This window comes from Myiozetetes cayanensis, unplaced genomic scaffold (genome assembly GCF_022539395.1).
Source record: "Myiozetetes cayanensis isolate MyiCay16 unplaced genomic scaffold, myiCay2020 scf12, whole genome shotgun sequence".
Lineage (NCBI taxonomy): Eukaryota > Metazoa > Chordata > Aves > Passeriformes > Tyrannidae > Myiozetetes > Myiozetetes cayanensis.
Window position 1 is genome coordinate 12,732,527 of NW_026086826.1, and position 24,377 is coordinate 12,756,903.

At 49.4% G+C, this 24,377-nt stretch overlaps 1 protein-coding gene across 1 annotated transcript in view; it reads left to right on the forward strand.

The window, feature by feature from the left end:
- SGIP1 (SH3GL interacting endocytic adaptor 1) overlaps positions 1–24,377 on the forward strand; it is a 55,213-nt gene that overhangs the window by 14,979 nt on the left and 15,857 nt on the right. The window contains 17 exon segments of the mRNA XM_050307464.1: positions 1,084–1,108; positions 3,848–3,904; positions 4,351–4,405; positions 5,320–5,495; positions 8,796–8,807; positions 9,435–9,446; positions 10,317–10,341; positions 10,738–10,789; positions 12,107–12,192; positions 13,614–13,706; positions 14,988–15,062; positions 16,907–17,350; positions 20,256–20,298; positions 20,300–20,359; positions 20,361–20,373; positions 21,235–21,361; positions 23,881–23,940. Of these exon segments, the coding sequence (XP_050163421.1) occupies positions 1,084–1,108; positions 3,848–3,904; positions 4,351–4,405; positions 5,320–5,495; positions 8,796–8,807; positions 9,435–9,446; positions 10,317–10,341; positions 10,738–10,789; positions 12,107–12,192; positions 13,614–13,706; positions 14,988–15,062; positions 16,907–17,350; positions 20,256–20,298; positions 20,300–20,359; positions 20,361–20,373; positions 21,235–21,361; positions 23,881–23,940 (1,415 nt within the window).

The following is a 24,377-nucleotide window of genomic DNA, read 5'->3' on the forward strand; positions in this document are numbered from 1 at the left end:
AGGGGCACTGGGAGAGTGGTGGGCCCTGACAGGCCCCTGTCACCCTCTGCCGTGGCCAGGCCACCACAGCCCCAGGTCCTGGTGGTGGGCACTGTGGTGGGTGGGCTCTGGAGGTGCTGCCTGGTCCTGAGGAGGTGTGGGATGTGCTGGAGCTGCAACACCATGGTAGAAGGACCTTCCACCTCTTCCCCTCCACCTGACGAGCAGTTACAACCTCCACAGCAATTCCAGCCAGGATACGAGCAGAGGACACCCCCTACGTGGGGAGGAAACGCAGAAGCAGAAGAGATTCTTTTTCTTCTTACAAAGAGTTTCAGAGATATTTGTGCAAAGAGATTAGGCAGGAGATAGGAGAGATGGAACAAAGACACGTATGGGCTGGAGAAGTCCAAGGAAAGGTGTTATTCCCTGTTAAAACAAACAGCTCCCGGCAGGGTTACCATGATGCCCTGAGTCAGACATGAATTGGTGGCAAATCCCTGGCAATGCATAAAACTCAGGAGCGCGTGGGAGGTGGAGGAGCCCGTCTGGATTCCATAAACATTTGTCTTCACTAAATAGCTTGGCATCCCTGGGCAGTGTTGAAATGTGGCTGCAGAGCTGCCGTGACCGAGCCCAAATCCCATAATCACTTGGGGATTAGGATCCCTGAGGAGCCTCATCAGTTTTCAAATCCATTCCAAAGAGAAAGTGACTGTCCTTCTGGCAGAAGAAAAATCTCAGAATTACTCTGGAAATGGTTTCTGTCTTCTGCACAAGGATGTAGAGCTGGAGTAGGGATGTGGCCGTGGGATGGGTGCAAGGAGCCCGCCCAGCTCCTCAGCCAGGACAGACCACCAACAGGAGCACTTTATCATTAATAAACATAAAATTTGTCATCTGATAATGAGAGCACAATGGCTCTGAGACCATTGAGTGGGTTTCACAAGGAGCATGTGGGACAGTTAATGCAAGTTTGCTGATAATTTCATAATTACAACTGTAGCTGCTGTGGATTCATTAAGAAAACCATTTCCAGAAGTTAATTAAGCATTGGTGTGGTTTGGGCACTAACACAGCTCTGTTTCTTTCTGTTCTTTGCAGGGGGTCACCAGACAGGGATGGCATTGTAAGTATTGCCCAGATCCCAGTCCCACTCCTATTGTGGCCCCTAAAGTGTCACTTCTCCCACCTACCACCATCAGCATTTTGTGAACAGTCTCCTCATTTCTGTTTAATATAGAAAACAAATTTCAATAAGAATCTCTTTGAAACAATGACCTATTCCAGGTTTCCCGCAAAATTAATGTGAAGAAAATAACAATACAGGGAGACCTGAGGAGCTCCAGGGGCAGAGGGACCAGGTGTCCTGTTAAAACCCTCGGCTCTTCATCCTTGTTTCCACTCCTGCTAATTGGCTTTGGTCAGATTTGCTGTGTGAGGAGTTAAGGGGAAATTGCCAGAGCAGCTGTTTCCAATATCTATTTTTATTTTCTATATTAACCTGAAAACAAGGAGATGCTTGAGGTTTTTTTAACTATTGCTGCTTTTATTTCTTGTGTTAGGCAGAAATGCCCCTACTAGGTCTGGGTAGTAAATGGACCCTGTCTCCTTTAGCCATTTGATATCAATAAGTATGTTGTGTTGAGACTGGGACTGTGCTGGGCTTTATTTCTTGAGCATATTATGTTAAAATTTCACCTTAAAGTAAAAATAAGCCCCTTGGGAGGCTCATCAGGGACAGCAGTGCTGGGGTATCTTTTTAAAGCCATACAAAAATTAAGGTAGCAAGCTGCTTCTTCCACGAAATTATTTTTTTTCTCCATCTGACCCCAAATCCTTGGCTTCAGGTTTGCTCTGTGTCTGTAAACTTGTTCAGAAATAGAGATTAAAAAAGCCAGCCACTCAGGCAACACTTTAACCAGGGCTCTATTCAGCAGTGGTAAATGGATAAATAACATTAAGAGGTTCAGGTTCAGCTGTGCCAGGGGAGGTTCAGTTTGGACATCAGGAGGAATTTCTTCCTGGAAAGGGTGGTCAGACATTGGAAGGGGCTGCCCAGGAAGGTGGTGGAGTGCCCATCCCTGAAGGTGTCCAAGGAAGGACTGGACAGTGCTCTGGGCTGGGTGACAAGGTAGAGATCAGACACAGATTGGACTCAGTCTTGGAGGGCCTTTCCAACCTTGATGACTCTGTGAATGTGCAGAGAACAGCCCAGAGCTGTTTCCTTTGCCACAGAAATGCCATGGGCAGCTTTTCCTTGCCAGATGTGGGTGCAGGGACCTCAGGTGAGCTCAGGTGCCCTCTCCATGGGGCTCCTACTCTTGTTTTCTGGGTGGCTTGTTGTTTGCAGGGGGTGCAAGGAAGGGTCTCCAGTGCTCCAGCAAGCTGAAGGATGCAGAAATGCAATTTTCTGGGGGTATAATGAAGCTACTGAATGTATTTGAAGCAGGAGAATTGGAGATGAAGACACTAAACATAATTTTTCCTCCTAAAACATGTTCTTCCCATAATGTTTGCAGCCCCTGGAGTAGCCAAGAGGCAAATCCTCCAACTGCTGAATAGAGCCCCCAGTGAAAACTGTGCTTAATCCTGATGGAGCCACAGCTGAGCCCTCCTTTCCTCATAAATCAGTGTTTGCTAGTTCCTTGTAGCTTATTTTTGTGTATTTAAAAAACCAGCAACCAAGGAGCAGAGACTTTAACCCTTTTTCTGCCACCCCCCATCACTTGCAGCAGCCCAGCCCTCATCCCAATGATCCATCTTGCAATAGCAAACCTGAGAGTGTGCGGGAAGGAGGAAATAACTCGGTAAGGAAAACAGAGCTCGGTTCACAGCTACCAAAGGGTCCTTAAAAACAGCGAGTCCTTCTTGGTTTGAAATCCAGAATATAGGAAAACACTCTCTAGGTTCAGCCAGGATGTATGTGGGTTGATAGAAATGGGGTGAAATGGAAATGGATGGGGGAAAAGCAGGAGTGCCATGGAACGGCATCCAGAGGATGTTTTTTCATCCTTGAGCCTTTCAGGAAGCTGTTCCACCCTTGGGCAGCATCTGGAGGTCTGATGGGTAAGGTATGGAGGGTGAGGGTCCAGCCCCAGGCCAGTGCATTGTGTCACACCCTTGGCACGGTGCTGGGGTGAGGATGCTCCCTCTGGCAGCTCAAAGGAACTGGATTATCCAACTTCAGGGTCCAAAATTGAGCCCAGCCTAAGGTGAGTCCCCACTGGCCTTGTTACTCACTGGCTGTGGTGGTCAGAGGGAGCTTTGGGTGGGGTTTGGGTGCCCAGAGCAGACCAGCAAAGAGTTCCCCAGGTGATGGGTGCCCAAAGCCTCCTTCCAAACCGATTCCCTTGATCCAAAGCAGCAATAACCTCTGTGTTTGTTGGCGTGTCATGACATGCACTAAAGACATCATCCCAGACACCTCTCACCACTCCATCCTGGCATCACTGTGGGCTGGGGCCATGAATCCTGGCATGCTGGGTAACAGAATCTGAATCCTTCGTGGGGGAGGTGTTTGTCTCCTAATAAATTGTGGTATTACCTCTTGCTTGACAGACATCAGGAGCTCCCGCTGCCACCAGCTCTCCCCATGGGCTGGAACATTCCAGCACATGGAGAAATGATGCCATTTGGTGCTTTTCCTTAAAAAATGTTGTACTTTCATCTAATGAATGTTCCAAAAACACTCTTTCATCTCTCTGGTATGGGAGACCTTCCAGAAACAGGGAATGCTGTTGTATCTCACTGCTGTGCATGTGTGGAAGTTCCACAGTGACGTCCCAGCCATGCCAAGGCACAACTACAAGATATGACATCTTCTTTCATTTAAAACATGGCAATTTTCTTTTCCAATGTGTTGCAGAAGAAGACAAATGGAGCCCCGAATGGATTTTACGCGGAGATTGACTGGGACAGATATGTAAGTGTCCCACAGACATTCCCCTCATCCAGTACCTACACAGAAGACCCTGGGGGGCCAAGGCTGTTCCCACAAACTGATTTTGGGCTTTTTGGGTGATGTCTGGGTGTCATCTGTGCCCAGATTTCCATTTCATATCTGCAGGTCAATAAAACTGCCCAGAAATAAGGTGGCTCTGGAGAGCTCTGTCCTGGCCAACAGGATGCTGTACTTTATCCAAAGAAAACCTTGGTTTACAACCAAGAATTAAAAATACTTTCCTGTAAAAATTGAGCACTGCAAAATTAATTGTGAAATTTGAAGGCTGTGCCACAGCACAGGTTGCCTTTGCTCTGTGTAGCCCCAGGGGCTTGAGCTTTGCTGGACATCACTTCCCACAGGAGGAAAGAGCTACTCCAGCTTTCCAGGAACAGAAATAACATTCCTAATTCTATATTCCTACCCAGAATTCACCTGAGCTTGATGAGGAGGGATACAGCATTCGACCTGAGGAACCAGGCTATATCCTTGGTTGTCGGCTTTGTCTCTTGGGTTACAAACTGTAAGATGAGCTGGGGTTCACAGGCAGGCCACTGGCTATCTTTATCTCATTTTTATTATTTATCATAATTTATTTCCTCATTTTTATTTTCATTTTGAGCTATCATTCCACAGCTAAAACTAAGTTCCAGAGGGAATTACCTGAGACATTAGAGCAGAAGGTGATTTTAATTGCCTTTGCTTCACTAGTGTGGAATGAGGAGGTGTGAGGAACGTGGGATGCCCCATGGAGACCACCATGTCCAACATTAGCCTGGAGAAAAGGAGGCTCAGGGTGGGGGGACCTTCTTGCTCTCTGCAAATCCCTGACAGGAAGATGGAACCAGGTGGGGTAGAGTTCTGCTCCCAGGGAACAAGGGACAGGACAAAAGGAAATGGCCTCAAGTTGTGCCCGAGAAGGTTCAGGTTGGATATTGGGAAAATTTTTTCCTGGAAAGGGCTGTCCAGCCCTGGCACAGCTGCCCAGGGCAGTGGTGGAGTCCCCATCCCTGGGGGATTTAAAAGCTGTGTGGATGTGGCACTTGGGGATGTGGGTTAGCGATGGCCTTGACAGTGCTGGGAATGGTTGGACTTGGTGATCTTAGAGGGGTTTTCCAACCTGAACAATTCTGTGAAATCCAGACGTGGATACAAACCCCTGCTGGGCTAAACCAGGACTGGAATTATCCTTGTGAACACCACTCCCATGTCCTCTGCCCACACGTGGATGAACCAGTGAAAGATCACGGCAGTGACGGGCACAGCAGGAGGATTCACTCCTGCCCTTGGGTGTTTGGGATAAGCATTTGGGGAACACCTGACTCCTGCTCTCCAGGGAGGCTTCAGCCTTGGAGTGCCCAGGCAGCAGAAGGAAACTTTCTTTAACTGTGCTCTACCTACCAAAGGAAAGCACTTCTACTCCTCAAGTGAATCCGAGGAGGAAGAGGAGGCGCACAAGAAGTTCAACATCAAGATCAAGCCCCTGCAGGCCAAGGACGTCCTGAGGAGCGCGGCCACCGTGGATGAGCTGAAGGCCTCCATAGGCAACATTGCACTTTCTCCATCCCCTGTGGTGAGTCCTGTGTGCTTCCCTCTCTCCTGCAATTCCAAGAGCAGTGGTGTTCCCCAAGCACGTGGGGAACTCTGCTTTCCATGCTGATGCTTTGTGAAACATTGGGGTGGAGCCTCTTCTCTGCCCTGTTGAGAGGGCACTTTTGTAGGAATTTTTCTGACTGCTTAAGCTGCAGCCACTAAGGCAGAAGAGTTTGGGATTCCAACCAGTTTAATGTTATTTTTTTTTTCCCCTCCTGAAACACAAAACAGGATGTTAAAATGCAGCTTTTTGGTGAGGTCTCAGGCCTTGATCTGGGAGTTGAGTTAGCAAGTAGTTGATGAGGTCTGTTACAAAAATTTCTCAGATGAATTATGGAGGAGGAAAGGAAAAATGAGATTGTACTGTAGTCTTACTAATGCCTTTGGAAATGCCTAAAAGTGCTGCATATAAACTATAAATGAACACGAACTATATATATTCCCATCACACTATTGTGGCTTCATATCGTGGTTTGGGTTGATACTATACTTGGGTTGATATATATAAGTTAATATAAACTATAAATGAAGTGTTACATATAAATCATAAACCCAAGGGAATGACTGAAGCTGAGTCAGGGGAGGTTTAGGGTGGACAACTGAGATCAGGATATGTTATTCCTTTTTTTCCCTTTTTCCTCTTTTTTTTTTTTTTTTTCAATGTAATCCTCATTCAGAAGATAAAACAGAAGGGTCTTGTCCTGATTCTCAGGACAAGAAAAGTATCTAGGGGGGGTTTCAAGCTGCCATTTAATGTTAGAGGGAGATTTCTCACCCTGGGTGTGAATCCAGCTTCCTGGAAGGAGAGGTTATTTCTCCTTAGTCCCTCCTGGTATAAATACCATCACTCTCTGCTTTTCTGAAGGTTTGTTAAGATTTCTGATATCTCACCCCAATCTGTTCAGCCATGAAAAGATTGGGTTTTGGTCTTTCAGTGGCTTTTAGTGTGGGCTTTAGTGTCTTTCCAGACAAAGCTTCCCATGATTTATAAATAACCTGTATCTGAAGTGTGAATGAATCTCAAACCCGAAGCAAAGATGAAGGAAAATCAGTGTATTTTATTTCTTCTTCCTTTTCTGTCTGTTTGCGTTCGAGGGCTAGAAATTGCAGTTGGATGCTTTGAGAAGCACAAAAAAAAGGAAAAACAGCCCCAAACCCAACAATTAAAATAATAATAATAAAGTAGCAAATGCAGCAAAACGGGAGAGTTTGAGACTGGCAATTATTTGCCAAATAAGCAAATAATGATTGCAAGATAATTATACTAAATATAGGAATAATTTATTGTGAAACCAAGCAAATTTTGGGTTTGCAGAGTGATGACCCCAGCATTTTGTTGCACATGTGTATGTATATAATGTAGGTGACAACATTATTTTTGGGAGGAGAGGGGAAAAAGTGCAATGTTTTAAAAATTGGATAACAAAGGCTCTAAGAATTTATTTAAGGGACCCAGTCTGTTTCTTGCTTTGATTTCTGCATCCCTTGCAGGGATGCTGCAGGTTGGGAAAGTGTCCCTGCCTGTGGCAGTGGGGTGGGAACAAGATGAGTTTTAAGGTCTCTCCCAACCCAAACCATTCTGGGATTTAAAGATTTATTAAGAAAAAATTGGGTGGTCACACTCAACTCCTGGCAGCCCAAAGACTCTTGGTGGTTTTAATTCTCATTGATTAAATACTTGAATAGTTCTGCACTGATATATGAGGATTAGGCTGTTGTTATCAGCAGCTCTTCTGCACTTCACTCTCTCCAGGAAAACCTAATTCCCACAGAATGTGAATTTTGCTAAATAGGATTTCTGTCTCCTCTTTTCCATGGTGTTTTTCCTGCTGAGGTTGGGAGGTTTGCCATAATTTAGGAAGGGTTTAGCCCCTGGGGAGGAGGATGCCTATGTGATGTGGTCTGAAGGCTTTGGGAGCTGGGTTAGGACATTGTGTTGCTCCTTAGGATAATCCCTGTCCCTGGCAGAGCTCAGCGTGGGGCTGGAGCAGGTTCTTCACTTTAAAGCACTGCAGACATGCTCAGGGAGAAGCCCTGTGCCAGGCTGGACAGAAGGATCCACGCTGTTCACCCATGTGGGGATCCAAAATCCGGTGTAGGGAGCCAAGGTGTGCAGATGGGGAGTGAGCGGTGTTGCTGCCGGGCGCTCCCACTCTCCGGATCCTGGCAGGATCCTGGCACACGGCACTGCCCTCACTGCCCAGGAAAGCACCAGTGCCCCAGGCAGGAGCTGGCTGAAGGAGTTTTGCATCCACAGGACTTCCATATTCGGCTGCCAGCTCCTTGTCCTGGGCTTGTCTTCTCTCCAAAACTAACTGCACAGCCCTGCTCTGGCACCGCATCTCTCTGGAAGAGAGCAGTGGGGTGGTAGACCATGAAATTCCAGACTGGTTGGGTTGAAAGGGACCTTAAAACTCATTTCATACCAGCCCCCTGGCATGGGCAGGGACACCTCCCACTATCCCAGGTTGCTCCAAGACCCATCCAATCTGGCCTTGGTCACTTCCAGGGATGGGGCAGCCACAGCTTCTCTGGGCAACCTGTGTCCATAGTCACTGTCCTCCCCACTCCTTTGGGGTGTGAGTTCTTGTGCCTTAAAACTTAGAAACAAGGAAAGAACTAGAGATGCTGGTGTAAACTGGTGTCAGCTGCTTTCTCTGTCTGAAGCCCAACAGCTCAAGGTCCATTTCTGGTGCAGAAGATCACAGGTGGTGGTGGCATAACCTGCTTGTGCCATGTGCCCCACCAGCACAGCCCAGATGCTGCAGACCTCCCACCTGCACCTCTGCTCCTGCTGGCTTTGCTCTTGGCTCCATGAAAACTCAGCCCCAGGAACAGGGACTTTGTAGGAAAAACAATGACTGGGTTAAGATGATGAGTAACAGCCTTAAATTTAAGCACTTAAACCCACCTTTTCTGCCCCTTTGACTTTTCTCCCTCGCAGACCCTTCCAAGCAATGAAGCAGGCTGGGAATGGCTGTTGCCTATAACTAGTTATATAATAAATAATTTATTATTTAAATAATAATAAAACAGGTGAATTGCTTTTATAAGATGGCTCAGACAAAAATTTTATATTTCCATATACTCTCCTTCCCTCCAGTCTCCCAGCTGGATGGGTGACAACCTGGCTGGTGCACTCGCAACCCTCTGCTTTGCTGTGTCTTTAACCTGATGCTTTGGTCATAATACAGATCTTTAATTTCCCTGGTACCCTTTTGAGAAAATATCTTATGTTCTCATTCTTTTTTTATATTTTCCTCTTTCTGCATTCTTTTAGAGGAAAAGTCCGGTAAGAAACACAATTTTTATCTCTCTAATATTTTAACGCAGCCTTGTGTTGTCTCGTCACACAGTCCCTGTTCTGCATGTCTCTAGAGCTGAAATGGAAAATGCAAATAACAAATCCTGCCCTTCTAGAATGATATTTAATTTTCTTTACTGTTGACTTAGAGCATTTAAAAATAGAGCATTTAAAAATAGAGCTAAGCTGTCTTTACTTTCAGTGTCCAGTCTGGGGTGTAGTTTGGGTGAAAGGTGTTTGGACAAGATGTGTAAAGGCACTGTTTTATCTGTGGATTGTGGCACATCCAAAGGTATAAGAAGGCAGAAAACCCATCTGTGATCCATTCCCTCTGTGGTTCCTGTGAGCAGAGGAGTTGGTTTCCCCAAGAGGACTGAGCTGCCAACTGTTCCAAGCCCAAAATGGAAAACTCACCCAGTTTCCAGGGTTTGGGTTACCTCTGGGTGACCGGGTGACCCACAAGGTGTTGTGCTCCAGTGGTGGGGGCTGTGTGCAGGAGAAGCCCACCAGGTGCAGCAGTGACAGAGGGGTATGATGGGCTCTGGGGGACTTGGGGTGCTGACCTGTCACTCTCTGACCAGGTGTCTCTTCTCTCTTCCTTCTCGCTGACCGCAGCGGCGCAGCCCGGTAAGGACCCACTCCTTTCTCCTTCCTCCTCCCCTGGGAATGGGAGTGCTGCAGGGCACTGAGTCAGTGCTTGGTGGGAATGAGGACTGGGTGCCAGTGCCATTACCCACCAGGCTGTGTGACCCCAGGTGATGGTGGGATCAAGGGGATTGTGTCCTGTTGATAATGCAAAGGGGCCCTCAGTGATAGGTGTTCTCCAAGGCTCAACCTGCATCCTTGCAATCCCCTGGAGATCCTGCTTGTGGTCCTGGGATGTCTCCACTGACCCCCTCTGGTGGGGCTCCTGCTCCCCTCTCTGCTGCACAGCTCCAAGTCCTCTGACTGGGGGGGATTTGGCTTTGGAACAAACTTCCCAAGGCCAGTGCTGGAGTCCCCACCCCTGAAGGGATTTAAAAGACATTTGGATGTGGCATTTGGGGACATGGGTCAGTGGTGCCCTTGGCAGTGCTGGGAGATGGTTGGTCTCAATGTTGCATGGCTTTTCTAACCTAAATTATTTTGTGTGGGGAGGTGTGTGTGACATGGCAAGAGCAAGGATTTAAATCACTAAAATACGTTGTTAGATTGATTTGCAGCCATCAAACATGAGGATTTGGGATTTGAGTCATTTTTAATGGGGTGAGGGTGTAAATGACCCCCACAAAGCACTGGCAGCTGGGATGTCTTCAAAGGCAGAGCTGCCAGTGATGGCTTCCTGTGGCTCAGAAACCTCCTGGCAGGGTTGTTGCTCTCTGTATTTCAGCCATATACAGTAAATGTCACTTTAGACAATTCCTGCCACATCTGCTGGGCTGTTTTGCTCCTGGGGTGACAATTGGCATTTGCCCATGTCCCTGTGCATCCCACTTACCTCTGTGTTTCTGTTTCCAGGGAACAATTAAAAGGAATTTATCCAGTAAGTATCTTCTGCAGCCTGGCAAAATAAGTCAGTGCAGTTGGTGGAGGCATTTTGGAGAGTGGAGGGGGTGGCGGGAAGGGCATGGGAAGGTTTGCTTTAAAGTGGTCCTGGCAGAAATGATGGCACCCAGAAGTTTTCCTTAAAATGCCACGTGGGATGTTCTTGGGGTACCTGGAGTGTATGCTAGGGAGTATTATAGTGTGCTATAGCAGTGCAACTCCCTAGTTTAGTGCTCTACAGAAATAAATCTAAATTAAAAAACAGGTTCTTGGCTGGGGTGGGATGTGTGCCATGCTGGTGGCACACTGGGTGTGAGCCCTCCTGCCAGCACAGGGTCTGGGAGGAACGGGCAGGGAATGATTCTCACCCTGTGCTGTCTGTCCTGTGCCACAGGTGAGGAGATCACACGGCCCCGGCGCTCCACACCAACACCAGACCCTGCCAGGTCAGTACAGAGCCCATCAGTGGGATTGTCCAACACATCCATGTCCAGGCACATCATCCCAGTGTGGGTTTTGAGCATTCCATGGGCAGGTGGACACTTACACTGTGCTCGATGTGTTCTCCTCCAGGTTTTGATACTTTATTAATTCTACATCAGGATAGGGTAAACCCAGAATAAAGAGCAAATTCACTGGGTATTTGTTACCCTACAACTATTGCCAACCCATCAGTGAGCTGAGCTGCTCCTGTTTGGCTCATCAAAGGCACCACTGCAGAAACATCACTTTTATAACCTTTTAGGCTCCTGAGACAGATGAACATCTGCGTTTGGCTTTAAATACCCTGAGAAAATGCAGGATGCACAGGGAGATTTGGGTCCATGAGCTCTTTGTTGGATTCTGGAGAAGAGAAGGCTCCAGAAAGACCTTAAAGCCCCTTCCAGTGCCTAAAGGGGCTCCAGGAGAGCTGGAGAGGGACTTAGACAAGGAATGACAGGACAAGGGGGAATGGTTTCCCGCTGCCAGAGGGCAAAGTTAGATGGGATACTGGGAAGGAATTGTTCCCTGTGAGGGTGGGGAGGCCCTGGCACAGGTTGCCCAGAGAAGCTGGGGCTGCCCCACCCCTGGAAGTGTCCAAAGCAGGTTGGATGGGACTTGGAGCAACCTGGGATAGTGGAAGGTGTCCCTGCCCATGGCAGGGGGTGGAATGGGATGGGCTTGAAGATCCCTCCCAACCCAAACCAGTCTGTGATTCTGGCAGGATGGAGAGGCTGTGATGGTAGTGGCGCCCACAGTTTCAGATGCACTGCATCCATCCTTGTATTCCCACAAGAAGAGCAAGGACATCCACCCCTGGAAGCCACCTCGAGCCTGATCAATAGGGAGAGCTGGCAAAAGTTGTGCTGGAGGGATATATTGATTTAGAAAAGCAAACACACAAGTTTATATGGAGTAAAGCCAAGTGTCCCTGGGAATGTACCCCATGTAGCTGCAGGGCTCGACTCAAGGTGTGTTGGACCAGAGTGTGGTCCAGACTTTGACTATTTTTATTAGTCCTTTCCCATGCAGTTTTGACTAATATTGAACCAACTTGAATTGTCCCAGCAGCTGCTGTGGCACTGCAGTGTTGGCACCACAGTGCTATAGCCAGTGCTACCACTCTCCTTCCCTTTTCACTGCCCAAACCCCTGTGTTCGCCCAAGTCCTTCTTAGTCTGAAACGTAAACACTTCCTGAAAATATTTGTATTTGCTTCAAACGCTGGGTTTGAGCACACAAACCTGATCCTCATGATTCTTCTCTGCTTGTCTAATCCTGCAGCAAGAAAACAGGGGAGGATCCTGCTGCACTGGCTCCGCTCTTTGGGCCCCCCTTGGAGTCGGCGTTCGAGGAGCAGAAGCTGGACGGTGGGTTGGGGACATGGGTGGCTTCTCCTGGCAGTGCCCTGGGGACAACTGGCAGCATCCAACTCTGCCAGCAAGCAGGGCAGTGATAGGACAAGAGGAAATAATCTCAAGTTGTGCCCAACGAAGTTTAGGTTTGATATTGGGGGAAAATTTCTTGATGGAAAGGGTTGCCCAGCCCTGGCACAGCTGGTGGTCCGCTGCCCAGGGCAGTGGTGGAGACCCATCCTGGAGGGATTTAAAAGCCATGTGGATTTGGCACTTGGGAACATGCTGGGTTGGACTTGATGTTCTTAGAGAGCTTTTCCAACCTAAGCAATTCCCTGATCAGGTTCCCAACCCTCTTACAGAAGGAAAAGGACACAGCTGAAGTGGAAGGTGAAGGGCAGGTGACAGAGTTCCCAGCCTGGGGTTAAAGATGGTTAGATGGAAACAGAGCAAGTGTTTAAGTCAATTAGTTAATTACATGGTCTGGGACAGATCCTGACAAGGAACAGCTAATGAATATCAAAACTACTGACTCTCAAATCAAACTGTGGTTGTACCGAGCCCCTTGATGCTCCCCAGAGTGGGGGGAGTTTAATACCACCCCAACACCTCAGATCTGCCTTCAGTGAAGTAGCAGGATGCTGCGTGGAGCTGTTGGACAATGCTTCCTTTCCCAGGAAGTTGCCATCTCAGTGTCATTTTTTCACCAAAACCAGTGTTTCCTTGGCATAGAAGCACTTTGCTCCTCCTCAAGCCTGATTTTTCCCAGTTTTCCCCAAGTGCAGTGATCTTGCAAGGCTTGTTTTCCTCAAAGAACAACCCCATTCACCCTCTGGAGCAGCTTGTTCCCAGAGAGGTCTCCTCCTCCTTCTCCCAGAGCCGGCAGACTCCGCTCTCAGGGAATGGGCACTGCCCTTGTAGCCTCGTTATGTCTTGTCATTAACGACTCCAGTTAATTCTTTTAATCAAACCTACGTTTGCTTGCAGTTCTCTGCACACAGCCCCCCAAAAAAGTGCAATAAATGTAAACTACGGAGAAAATTTTTTTCCCTACAACTTCTGTGAATATATTTGTATCTTTTCATTTTAATACCTGATGGGGTTTTTTTGCATATCCTAAAATTCCAGACAATTTTTGCAATTATTATAATGTTTCCCTTCATGTAATAAGCCTCCAAATCCATCAATGGCATTGTTTTGTTTGTCAAGCAGCATGAGTGTCAAACTAATTGCTTGTCCTGTTTCAAAATCAGGCAAGCTTTCACTTATCCACTGTTACAGAACCCCCTGTCTTTAATTAATGAGAGGTTTGTGTCACTGTTTGGTTCCTCTTTTCCCAAGCCTCAGATTGAAGGTGTTTTGATGTTTAGAAGAAGGTGGTTGGTTTTCTCATTGCTTTAAAAGGTTTACTTATTTATTTATTTTTGATTTTTCAGCTGCTCTAGATCAGCCTGAGATCTGGGGTTCAGTCCAGCCCGTCAACACAAATGTAGAGTCCCCAAAACTTCCGAGACCTTTTCCAACTGGAAGTAAGTGACTGTGCAGATTATCAATCAAAAAATAATATATACAGAAATCAGGACAAATATCTGACTTTTCCTCATCCAGACTGTGCAATTCCATAACATTTTATGTTTGAGGTGGGTTTTTTTTCCCCCCTGGCTTGACTTGAGTTGCAGTACTATAGGGTGGCAGAAGGAATGGGATTGGGTGAGGGATGGGATAGATGGTATTAGGGGTGGGAAAGAAGGATGGATGGTACTCAGGCTGGGAGAGGTTATACACATCCTGCCTTGGGATATGTGCCTCTGCCATTAGAGCTGGGTTTCCAAGGTGAAACCTCTCCAGCCAGGGCAAATGTCCTGCTTGGGACCTGTGGTAAAAAACACACTGCCTTCAGAGGCCAGGAATACCAGACTGTGCATGTTAATGATTTGGCTATTTGGCTGGAAAGGTTGGAAACATCATTTGTTGTTGTTTTTTTTTTTCTCTGGGACAACATACGGAAGATCAGCACAACCCCAAATCCCTGATTTTTATTGCAGCTTTCCCCATTGCCTGAGGCAGCTGGGGAACTGCAGCTTTTCCTCCTCCCAAGCTGCAAAGTCATTCTTTCCTCCTTTTCCTACTCCTCTTCCCCCTCACCAGCCATGAGCCCAATGGATTTCATGCCAAACCCACCCCTGGCCCTGGTGCTGATGTGCCAAGGTCAAGGCAACCTCTGGGCACGTCTCCACCTTCCAAGGGGACTGGGACACTGATGATGGAAACCACAGTACCTCCCAGGCTGCTCCTCCAGGAGGCTTGGCCTTGGATCTGATTTGCATCTGCTTGGCAAAAATGCCTCTGTAAAGCGATGCTGGTTAATTAGCCATTGTTAATTAGCCACAGTGCTCCTGCTCCCCTATGTGCATCCTGGCTCCATGTGGGATAGACACATGAGAAACACCTGTGCCTTAGAGGCTACAGCTTTAATTAAAATGGTAATTCAGGGGTTTAAAATGTGTGAGTACAGTCTGAGAAGTAAAAATGGGAGGAAAAAAATACATAAACCCCAGCAAAAATGGCATTACATTGACAGAGGACAGAGATAGATGGGATATTGGGAAGATACTGTTCCCTGTGAGGGTGGTGAGGCCCTGGCACAGGTTGCCCAGAGAAGCTGTGGCTGCCCCATCCCTGGAAGTGTCCAAGGCCTGGCTGGATGGGGCTTGGAGCAACCTCGTCACTGTCATAGCCCCCATTCCCAGTAAAACTGTGTTTTCTAAGACACTGTAACTGAATTTATTCCCCTCTCTGCTCTCTTGCAGCTCCTCCACCGCTCCCACCGAAGAACATCCCGGCCACGCCACCGCGCACCGGCTCCCCCCTGCCCGTGGGAATAGGTAAAGCTCAATGTGTGCCAGGGCACAGTCCTGGGAGACTGATCCAGAGCCTCCAGGGGTGGCACTGGGTGGGGGGTGGTTCCCCGTGGCTGTGTTTTGGACACAGATTTGGTCCTCGTGCATCCTCTTCCCTTTGCATTTGTAGAATTCCAGACTGATTTAGGTTGGAAGGGACCTTAAAGTTCATCTTGTCCCAGCCCCTGACATGGGCAGGGACACCTTCCACTAGAGCAAGTTGTTCCAAGCCCTGTCCAACCTGGCCTTGGACACTTTCAGGGATGGGACAACCTCAGCTTTGTGGATGCTGCTGTTGGGCTGATGCTGTAGAAGCAGCACAAAGATGCCTTTGGCCCCCAGTTTGTGTCACCCTGGTGAAATTAATGTTTTCTCCACCCTCCTTGACTTTGGGATCAGTCATGCTGGAAATGCAATGCAGCATTAGCCTTAATATCCTTCTCAAAATTGGGAATATATAGAACCCTGTTACTGCCTGGAGCAGCCCTGAATGGTCTGTGTTTATGGAATAACTTGGCAGTGTCTGCCTGTGTCAGGGAGCTGCTCCTGCACTCCCTGTCCCCCAAATTCCTACCGCTGTCAGGGAAGGTGGGAAAAGTCCCCCTTGTCTCACAGCCTGGGATAAAGAAGAGAGAATGGAATGGTGCTGGGAATGAAGGACAACCTGAGGGCAGGGATGGAAAGGGGTTGGATGCAGCCAGAGAACATAAAATGCTTATAAGTATATAATTCATGGTGCTGGCAGGGCGCTGTCTGATGGAGCAGCAGGATTTGAGGAGGGGATACAATGTCTGGCCTTTGGAAAGGGCACTGCATGGGGACAGACAGAGCACCTTGGGATGAAATTACCTTGCCATGAAGAAATCCCCTGCTCTGACCTCTCTGCTCAATCCATCAACATCTCATTCATTCTCCCATATCTTGATTTTTTTTTTTTCCTATTTATTGGAGCAGCTAGGCTGGCAGAGTGTCCACCTCCATACATTGATTCATCCACAGGAGCAAATGTCAAGCCCAGCCACGTGTGTTGGGCCATTTGCTGGGCTCTGCCTTGTGTGTCATATAAAGCAAGAGGCTGAGGTCTGCTTTGTCTGTTTGAGCAAAACTCTATTTTATCCCAAATGTAGAACAGCAGATGGCTCCCCAAAACATGGGAGCAGAGGTGGGGTGATGCTGACACAAGTGCCCAGAGGGCACATTAGTTTTAGGATCTCCCTTCCCTGGATATGTAACGCTTGGCTGATGGATCGTGTCTGTGTCAGTTATGGAGTCAGACGGGAATGCTGGTGTGTGGTGGCTCAGTTAGTGTGCAGAGCCCTGAAATCCCCTGATATGCTGCTGCTTGTGACTGAAATACATTCACCCTGTCTGCATCCTGTGCTGCAAAACAGCATGTTCAAGTATATATATTTATACGTGTGTGTTTATAAATATATATAGAGAGAGAGTGGGTGTGCCAGAGTGCTGAGTGCGTAAATTTAATATCTGCTGATAATCCAGAGTGATGGTAAGGACGTGCTGTCATTTAGAGGACATGTAAAGGCTGTAACTTTTGGGACAATACGGTACTGTTGGATATGAGTGTTGGAGGAGCAGGGCTTGGCTCGTGGTGCATGTTTACTCATCCAGCCTTTGGACCCAGTGTGGTTCATTATATGTTGCACATGACCTGATGTAGAACTTTGTTGCACATGAATTATATTCCCCAGCAACTTATAAGAAACCATGTTTTTAGAGCATCTTCTCTAGAAGTAGCTGGCATAGAGCCCGTAGCGAGTAGTGCAGCCCTCGCTTAATGCCAAGTGTAAAATAACCTCCTCTGACCACAGGAGGGGACCAGGCAGCAGCAGAGCCCAAAAGGGACAAACTCCCGTCCATCAATGACTTGGACAGCATTTTTGGCCCCGTGCCGTCCCCCAAATCTGCTGCTGCAAACGCAGAAGACAAGTGGGTCAATTTTTCTGATCAATCCCCGGAAAACGCGGCTCCGGAGTTGAGTCCCCGGGAAAAAGCGGGATCCCCGCCGGCGGCAGCGGCCGCTCCAGCCAATGCTCCCGCGGCGGAGCCCTCCCGCCCGCTGCCCTCGCCGCTGCACCTGGAAGAGGTTCACAAGAAGGTTTCTGAGCACCTGAAGGATGAGAACGTGGAGCCGGTGGCCTCTCCCAAAGATTTTGGGCCGGGACAGAGAGCGACCCCGCCGCCCCCTCCGCCGCCCACCTACCGCACGGTGGTCTCGTCCCCCGGACCGGGCGCCAGCACGGGCAGCACCAGCGGTACGTCCCGCGGCCGTGGCTGTGCTTCGGGGGGGCCCTGAGCGCCTCCGCCGTCCCCTCCCGCCTGGCTGTGCCTGTGCCCGGGCCCGTCTCGTGCCTCCACGTCCATCGTCTGCCCTCCGCCTCCTGTGTCCTCCCCCTGCTCCTCGCTGCGTGTCTCGTGGTGGGATGGGGCTGATGGTCTTTTCCCCAAAGCTCCCCAGAGCCACCCTTCCCACCTCTGCCATGCACGGAATTTGGGATGGAGTTGCCGTTGCTGCAGCTCTCTCCTCAGTAGGTTTGAGTAAAAAAACATTTCAGGCAAATAATCTGAGCAAGCCTCAGCTCCAGGGTCCTTTAAATCTGTTGAAGACAGATCACCACGCACTGTCACCCACCCAGCTCAGATGTAGCACAGGTCTGGACAGTGCTTGGTCTTTTTGGCTCTGAGTGTGGAGAGCCAGGAGAAATGTCTTCCAGGGTGAGCCTCTCCTAGGGCAGAACCCGACTGGTCTGTCTGGCATGTGCTGGTCGCCTGCTTAATTATAAATTAATATTATTAATTATAAATGTCTGTGCCCATTAGGGCAAACGAGCTTAGTGGAGGTCAGCTTACACACACTTCCCCAGGGTGCTTGAGGGGGTGCAACCTGAGCCCGTTATTTTAGGGGCTGATCCCCGAGGGCACTTACTGGACACTTGTGCTGCCATGCTGCATCCACCAGAAGTTATTTTTAAGGGAATTACCCTCTCAGAGCTCTGAGGAACCTCCATTCAGGTGAGGGGTGTGTTGGGTGTGCAGCCCCCAGACCTGTGTCCCAACATGTGTCACCAGCCTCATGGGAGCTTGGAAGCCATGTCATTCCTCTGCGGGGTTGTCACCTTTGTGGAAGGGGTGTGGAGGGACTGCTGGGGGTGTCCCCTGTGTGAGGCTGGTGCTGCAAGTGTGGCTTTGCTTCAGTGGTGGTTGCTTTTCTGTGCTGGGAGGGTGGGGGATCCACGTGGGGGCTGCCAGTGGCAGTGGTTGGAGCTGGGACTTCTGGAGTTTGGCAACAGGAAACAGCAACATTCTTCCTCTGTGCTCTCCAACCTCATGCCAACTGGGTTGCTACCTTGTGGGAGTGAAGAGCCACAGGACGGGGACATGCCAGGGCCTCCTCATGTAGGGATGGATGAATGGAGGAACTATCTCTCCAAGAAGATCCATGTCTCTTCATCAGGAATTGCCTTCTGTCTCAGTCTGGACTGCTTTGCATTCCACTACCACCTCAGCCTTCCCCAGTGCAGCAAGCTGGAAAATGCGAAGTGTTAACATACAGAAAAGTTGTGCAAATATTCCAAAAGCTGCATCGTCTGGCACCTGGATCCAGCATTTCTCACACTCCTCTCCACCTTTCCAAGGCTCCTGGTGCTGCATTTGCTCCTGGGCCTGTCCAATTTTGGGATGCTGTGAAGCAGAGCCATCCCAGGATGTCCTTCTGCCTTCACATCCCATGGGAGCCTGGGCTTGTGGGTGTCACTGAGTCAGGGCTGGGGATGGGTGTAGAGTCATCATGGAACGGTTTGGGTTGGTTGGAATCTCAAAGCTAATCTCATTCCAGCCCCTTGCCAAGGGACACCTTCCACCAGACCAGGTTGCTCCAAGCCTAGCACCCCAGCAGGTTTCTATCTCATGCTTACTTCCACACACTGCCACAATTTCTCGTGGCAGGAAATATCTATTCTGGGATGGAAGCCCATGTCTGGCAGGGCTTTGGCTACCTGGTGGTCACAGAACACTCCCTCGAAGGCTCCATCCTGCCACACTCATTCAGTGCTGCAAGACTGTTCTCTGTGAATAATTCCTATTTTGTCAGGCTTTTATTGGGATAAGTAAGGAAAAATTCCGACTGGTTCCCAAATTAGACTTTTAATTAAAAATGGCTTGTATTTTGGAGTTGAGCCAAGGGATAACTGAAATTTACTCCCTTTAAACAAGCCCCTCTCTTGGCTTAGCCTGCTCTCCTTTACCTCCTAGTCTCATTTCTGTAGATCTAGCTTTGGTCTTTCCTTAATCTGAACTATCACCCAAAAACTTAGGAAATTATTCTCTTGTAAGTTGGAAAAATAAAGCCAAAGTCCTTGTCTTATCATCAGTTTGAGCCAAGCATGGAGCTGCAGAACACCATGAAGACCAGGGGCAAAGGCCATGTCAGTTGTCTTGGGAATGGGGTCTGAATTTCCTCCCACTCCTCCTGCCCCTCACGTCATGGTGCCATCTCTGACTGCTCTGTACAGCACCAGTTATTGCTGAACTACTTCTGGAAGGAATTTCTCTGCATGGAGCAAAACAGTCTCCTGGATATTCTGTGAAGCACTGGTCATAAATTTCTATCTGATTACAAAACTTCCCCTTCACAGCAGGACAGCAACCACTGGGGACCACGTGAACCCTGAGATCATCACCTCTTGTTCTGCGAGACTCTTCCAGAAGGTTGGGAGATGTTGCACTCCCAGCAAAACTTATAACCTTCCTGTTCTGCTCTCTCCCTTCTTTGCTGGGACAAAGCTTTGCCCCTAATACCCACCCTGTTCACCAGTTGTGCCAGCCCCAGAGCTGTGGCACCAGCACCAGCTGATGCAGGGCTTCAGCACCATATTCCTCCTGCCTACATCTTTTTTTTGGGAAAGCCATGTATCCTCTGATAACAACTTTGCCCGATGCTCCCTGGCTGAGGGAGCTGTATATTGGGTAGCCCCTATGAGGAATTCATCAGCATCAGCAATCCTGGAATGCTCTGTGCCCTGGAAAGCTGCTGGTGTGGGGCTGTGGCCACGGGGAGCTGTGTGGGGTGTGCGTGGGCACCCCTGGGTGAGTGGGGGATCTGGGGTGGGCAGTGCTGGGGGGCATTGCCTGTGTGGTGCTCACAGCTCCCATTTGTTGCAGGTTCCTCATCGCCAGCTCGCCCTGGAACGCCGCTGGCCACCTGTGGGACCCCCGCCACCGCCCCCCCGGCCTCCCTCCCGGCCCAAGCTGCCCCCGGCAAACCCCCGTCGCTGACGTGGTACGTTGGGAGGGAGAGGGGGGTGGTGGGTGGCATTCCCAATCGTAACATGGAATATAACAGAGCAAGTGACCAGTGGGGGCTGCCAGGGCAGGTTGGGGTTTTCTAGGATTTGTCCACTGAGGTAAATTCCACCTGGGAAGGGCTGAAACTGCCTCCGGTTATCCATATTGCATGTATGGTTATCGTGCACCTGGTTATCAGGTAATCCAGCCTGGTAATGCCAAGCGCAGGAAAACCAAGGTCTGTAGTCATGGCAAAGGCAGAGAGTGGGCTGGGGCAGGAGTGAGAAGGGGTTGGGGTTAAAGCAGTGTGGATCCAGCTGTCCTGGGAACGGTGGCTGGCTTGGGGGATGCAGCAATCTTTGGTGGGGTGTTCACCACCACGCCAGCTGAGCTGCAACGTTTTGTCCTGCCACTCCAGGCTGCTTCAGGTAGGTTGGGAGAGTTTTTGGATTCATGATTTGGATAAAAATCATCCCTAAAGGACCCATAAGGAAGGACCTAATAAGCTGCTCCTTGGTGAGCTGGCATGTGGTGGGCACTGCTCCCCTCCCAATGCTAAGTGCATTCCATCCATCCCACGGCCTCTGGAGCTCCCATTCTCAGAACGGATGGGAACTTCAAACACCCAGACCCACGTGATGGTGGGAATCACCTCCCATTTTTCCAGGTCCAGACTGAAATGCTATTAGCACTGAAAGAACTAAAGTCATTCCCTTTACTTCTCTGGGATGCCAGTAGTAGAGCAGCCGGCTGGAGTTCCTGAGGGTTACAGCTTCAGGGAAAAGCTTGTTTGTTTGATGCAAATGTGTCTGTAAGTGTTTTCTTTAACCTTGTGTTATTTTATGTTTTTCTACAGTCCAGGCCTTTTAGCCCTCCTATCCACTCATCCAGCCCTCCTCCGATAGCACCTTTAGCCCGTGCTGAAAGTACTTCTTCCATATCTTCCACCAATTCCCTGAGTGCAGCCACCACTCCCACCGTTGGTAAAAACATACAACTCTGCTGTTCTTTCCTACCTCTAAACATCCTTAAATGATTCTTGAAGCCTTTTTATTTGCTAGATTGTTCTTTGGGTTTATATTCATTAGTTTTCATCAGCTTTTTAAGTGTAAAAAGGGATTTGAGGGGGCATAATGAATCAGGAGGGTGATGCTGCTAGGGAAACTTTGGGGCAACTCTAAATGCTGTGGAAAATGGATGTTTGGTGAAAGTCAAAGGTATCACTAAGGGAAATATATCATAAAATGTGATTGTGGTCTGTAAATTTGGGCAAAATAAGCTTTTTTTTTTTTCAGGGGATGCTTGTGCCTGGAGGGGAGGGGGGCTGGAAGCCAGACCTTGGGATCCAGGAGACAATTTTAAATCTTTTTGAATGTCTTAATTTTGCACTTTTCTCTAAAGTGGTAGTGGGGAATGGGGTCTTAGAAAAGGCTCTTCCAAACCATTAGGTTGGCACATCCTAAGGCACAACAAAGTGCTGCAGTTTTCTTTTGGAGGAATGTCCTGAAAAACATGGGGTTTGCCAAACCCCCAGGTGCCTGAGACAAGCAATGGGAATAAAGGCTGGCAGCTCCCAGGCTCCAGGCGCTGGGTGCCCCTGTGCCTCCCTCCTCCATCCCCTCTGTCCCCCCCTCCCCTCCATCCTAGCTGCTGGCACTCCGTCCTCTGCCATCCCTGCTATCCCATCTGGCTTCCAGCCCTACTGTCCCTCGCTTCCTGCATCTCCATCTTCTCCAGGATCTCCTTCCTCCTTCTTCTTTTCTTTCCAATCCTCCAAACACCCAGCCTGGCTGGTTGGTGTGTGCTCAGCCGCTGGCCTGGCTGTGGCGCTGGTCACCGGCTGTCACCTCACGAGTGGTGGCCCCACCACGTGTGATGGCTGGAAGGTGCTGGGTGTCCTGAGCTGTGTGCCAGGTGCTGTCCCCCCGGTGCTGGTGGCACCGAGCCCTCCCTGTGGGTTTGCTGGAGTCTCCGACCTGCGTCTCCATCCTGTTGTTTGCTTTACTCTCGAGGTGTCGTAGGTGCTGTACCTGTTCGCCGGCTGTTGGTCACTGTCACAGCGTGTTGCTGGAAAACAAAACACCTGGAGAAAGGGGCAGCCAGCCCTGAGCATTCCCAGTGTGTTGGTCCTGTTCATGCCTGCTGTTCCCCACGGTGACAGTGGGATTGGCAGTGCCTGCTGGCACGGTGGCCATGGGGCACCTGGGACCACAGTTTTTGTGGGGGGACCAGCCAGGCTGAGGACAGGGATGGTTGTGGGGCCTGCAGAAGGATGGGAAAGGGGACGTGTGTGGGGGATGCGTGCTGGTCCTCCCAGCTGAGCAGGTCCCTCAGGTTCTCATTTAAATTTAGTTTTTTCTCTCTAACACATATGTTTTTACGAACAAAAACTGCTGCTTGATGTTTTTAATGATCTACCCATGCTGAGCAGGGGAGATGATATTGCTGGAGGGGTGAGAAGCTATGCCCAGTGGCACTAGCATCTCCCACTCTCTCCATGGGGGATTGTGCTTTCAATACAGCTGAAATCAGGGCTCTGGGGTCACCCCATGACTTGAGAACTCCGAATGGGGCAGACAGGAGGAGCATCACAGATTGCAGCTGGTGCACTTCCAGCTCCACACAGACCAAATCATAGAATCCTGGAATATCCTGAGTTGGAAGGGACCAATCAGGATCATCAAGTCCAACTCCTGGCCCTGCACAGGACACCCCAACATTCCCACCATGGGCCTCATAGTATTTTTCAAACACCTCTTGAGTTCTGGCAGTCTTGGTGCTGTGGCCACTGCCCTTGGAAGCCTATTTCAATGCCCAGCCAGGTGAAGAACTTTTTCCTGATATCCAACATCGACCAAGCAGCGGATGCCACGTTGCCAGGATTTGGCTTGGGACAGGCAGGAGCAGATGGGGTTTGGGACCCGCTAAGGGAAGTCCAAGCATCTCGTTGTCCCCGCCAAGGCGAGGGTGGGCATTGGTGCTGGACGAGCATCCATAAAAATCCATAGTGCAGGAGGGAGCACTTCTGATTCCTGGGTTTGTTTGCAGAAAGAGGAAGAGCTGAATTGGAAGGTGTGCAGGGTTGGGCAGATCGAGGACCCCTGTGGGTCCTGGGGAGCTGGGACAACACAACCCAGCTGGGGCTGCCTGCAGCCCTGTGCTTGCTCCAGGGTATGTCTCCAACACTCTCCCCGTCTCCTGTTCCCGGTGGCAAATCTGATGGAGTTTGTCCAAGAGCATGTGAAGGGTTGTTCCATTTCCGTGTCCTCCGTGCTGCTCTGGTGTGCTTTTCCCGTGGTTGCATGTCAGTCTGAATAATTTCTGGCAAAGAAAGAAGCTGTTGCTCCTGTGTCAGTGCCCTTTCCCTCATTTCTCTCGTTAAAATCCCTCTCTGTCTCTCTGTTGATACAACGCGCTGCTTGGTTTCAGCTGGGATCCGTGTTTTCATTCTTTGTGTTTGTTTTTTTTCTTTCCTTTGCGTTTCTTCTGCTTGTGTTATCAGAGGATGATGCTTTTATTGACAAACTGCCCGCGTTTGAAAGGCGCACTGAAACGCCGGCAGGTACTGTACTGGCAGGGAGCTTTCCAGACAATCCGCCTTCGGAGCGGGCGGCACCCACCGCTCGCAGCACCTTGCATGACAGTTTCTCAGTGACCAAAAGGACTTTGAAGTGGAAGGTTGTCACCTCCTGAATTCAAAATTGTTTTAACAGCTACAAAAGTTGTTTCTTCCCCCCCTTGTCCCCCCATGTTATTTCAGTAGCATCTGGAGTCGAATGTGGCTTTTGAGGCGGTGTGAGAGCAGGGAGCTGGTGGTTTTGATGGGAAAGGGAGGATTCCAGCTAGGCAGCTGCTGCTCTGTGTGCGTGTGTCTGGTTATCTGCAAGTGTAATGTCCTGAAATGCAACAGAGAACACCCCATTTCACTGTCACTGATTGTGCACATCGGTGTGGCATGTGGAGCAGCATCCCACCGGGAATGCTGGCATAGATGACGCC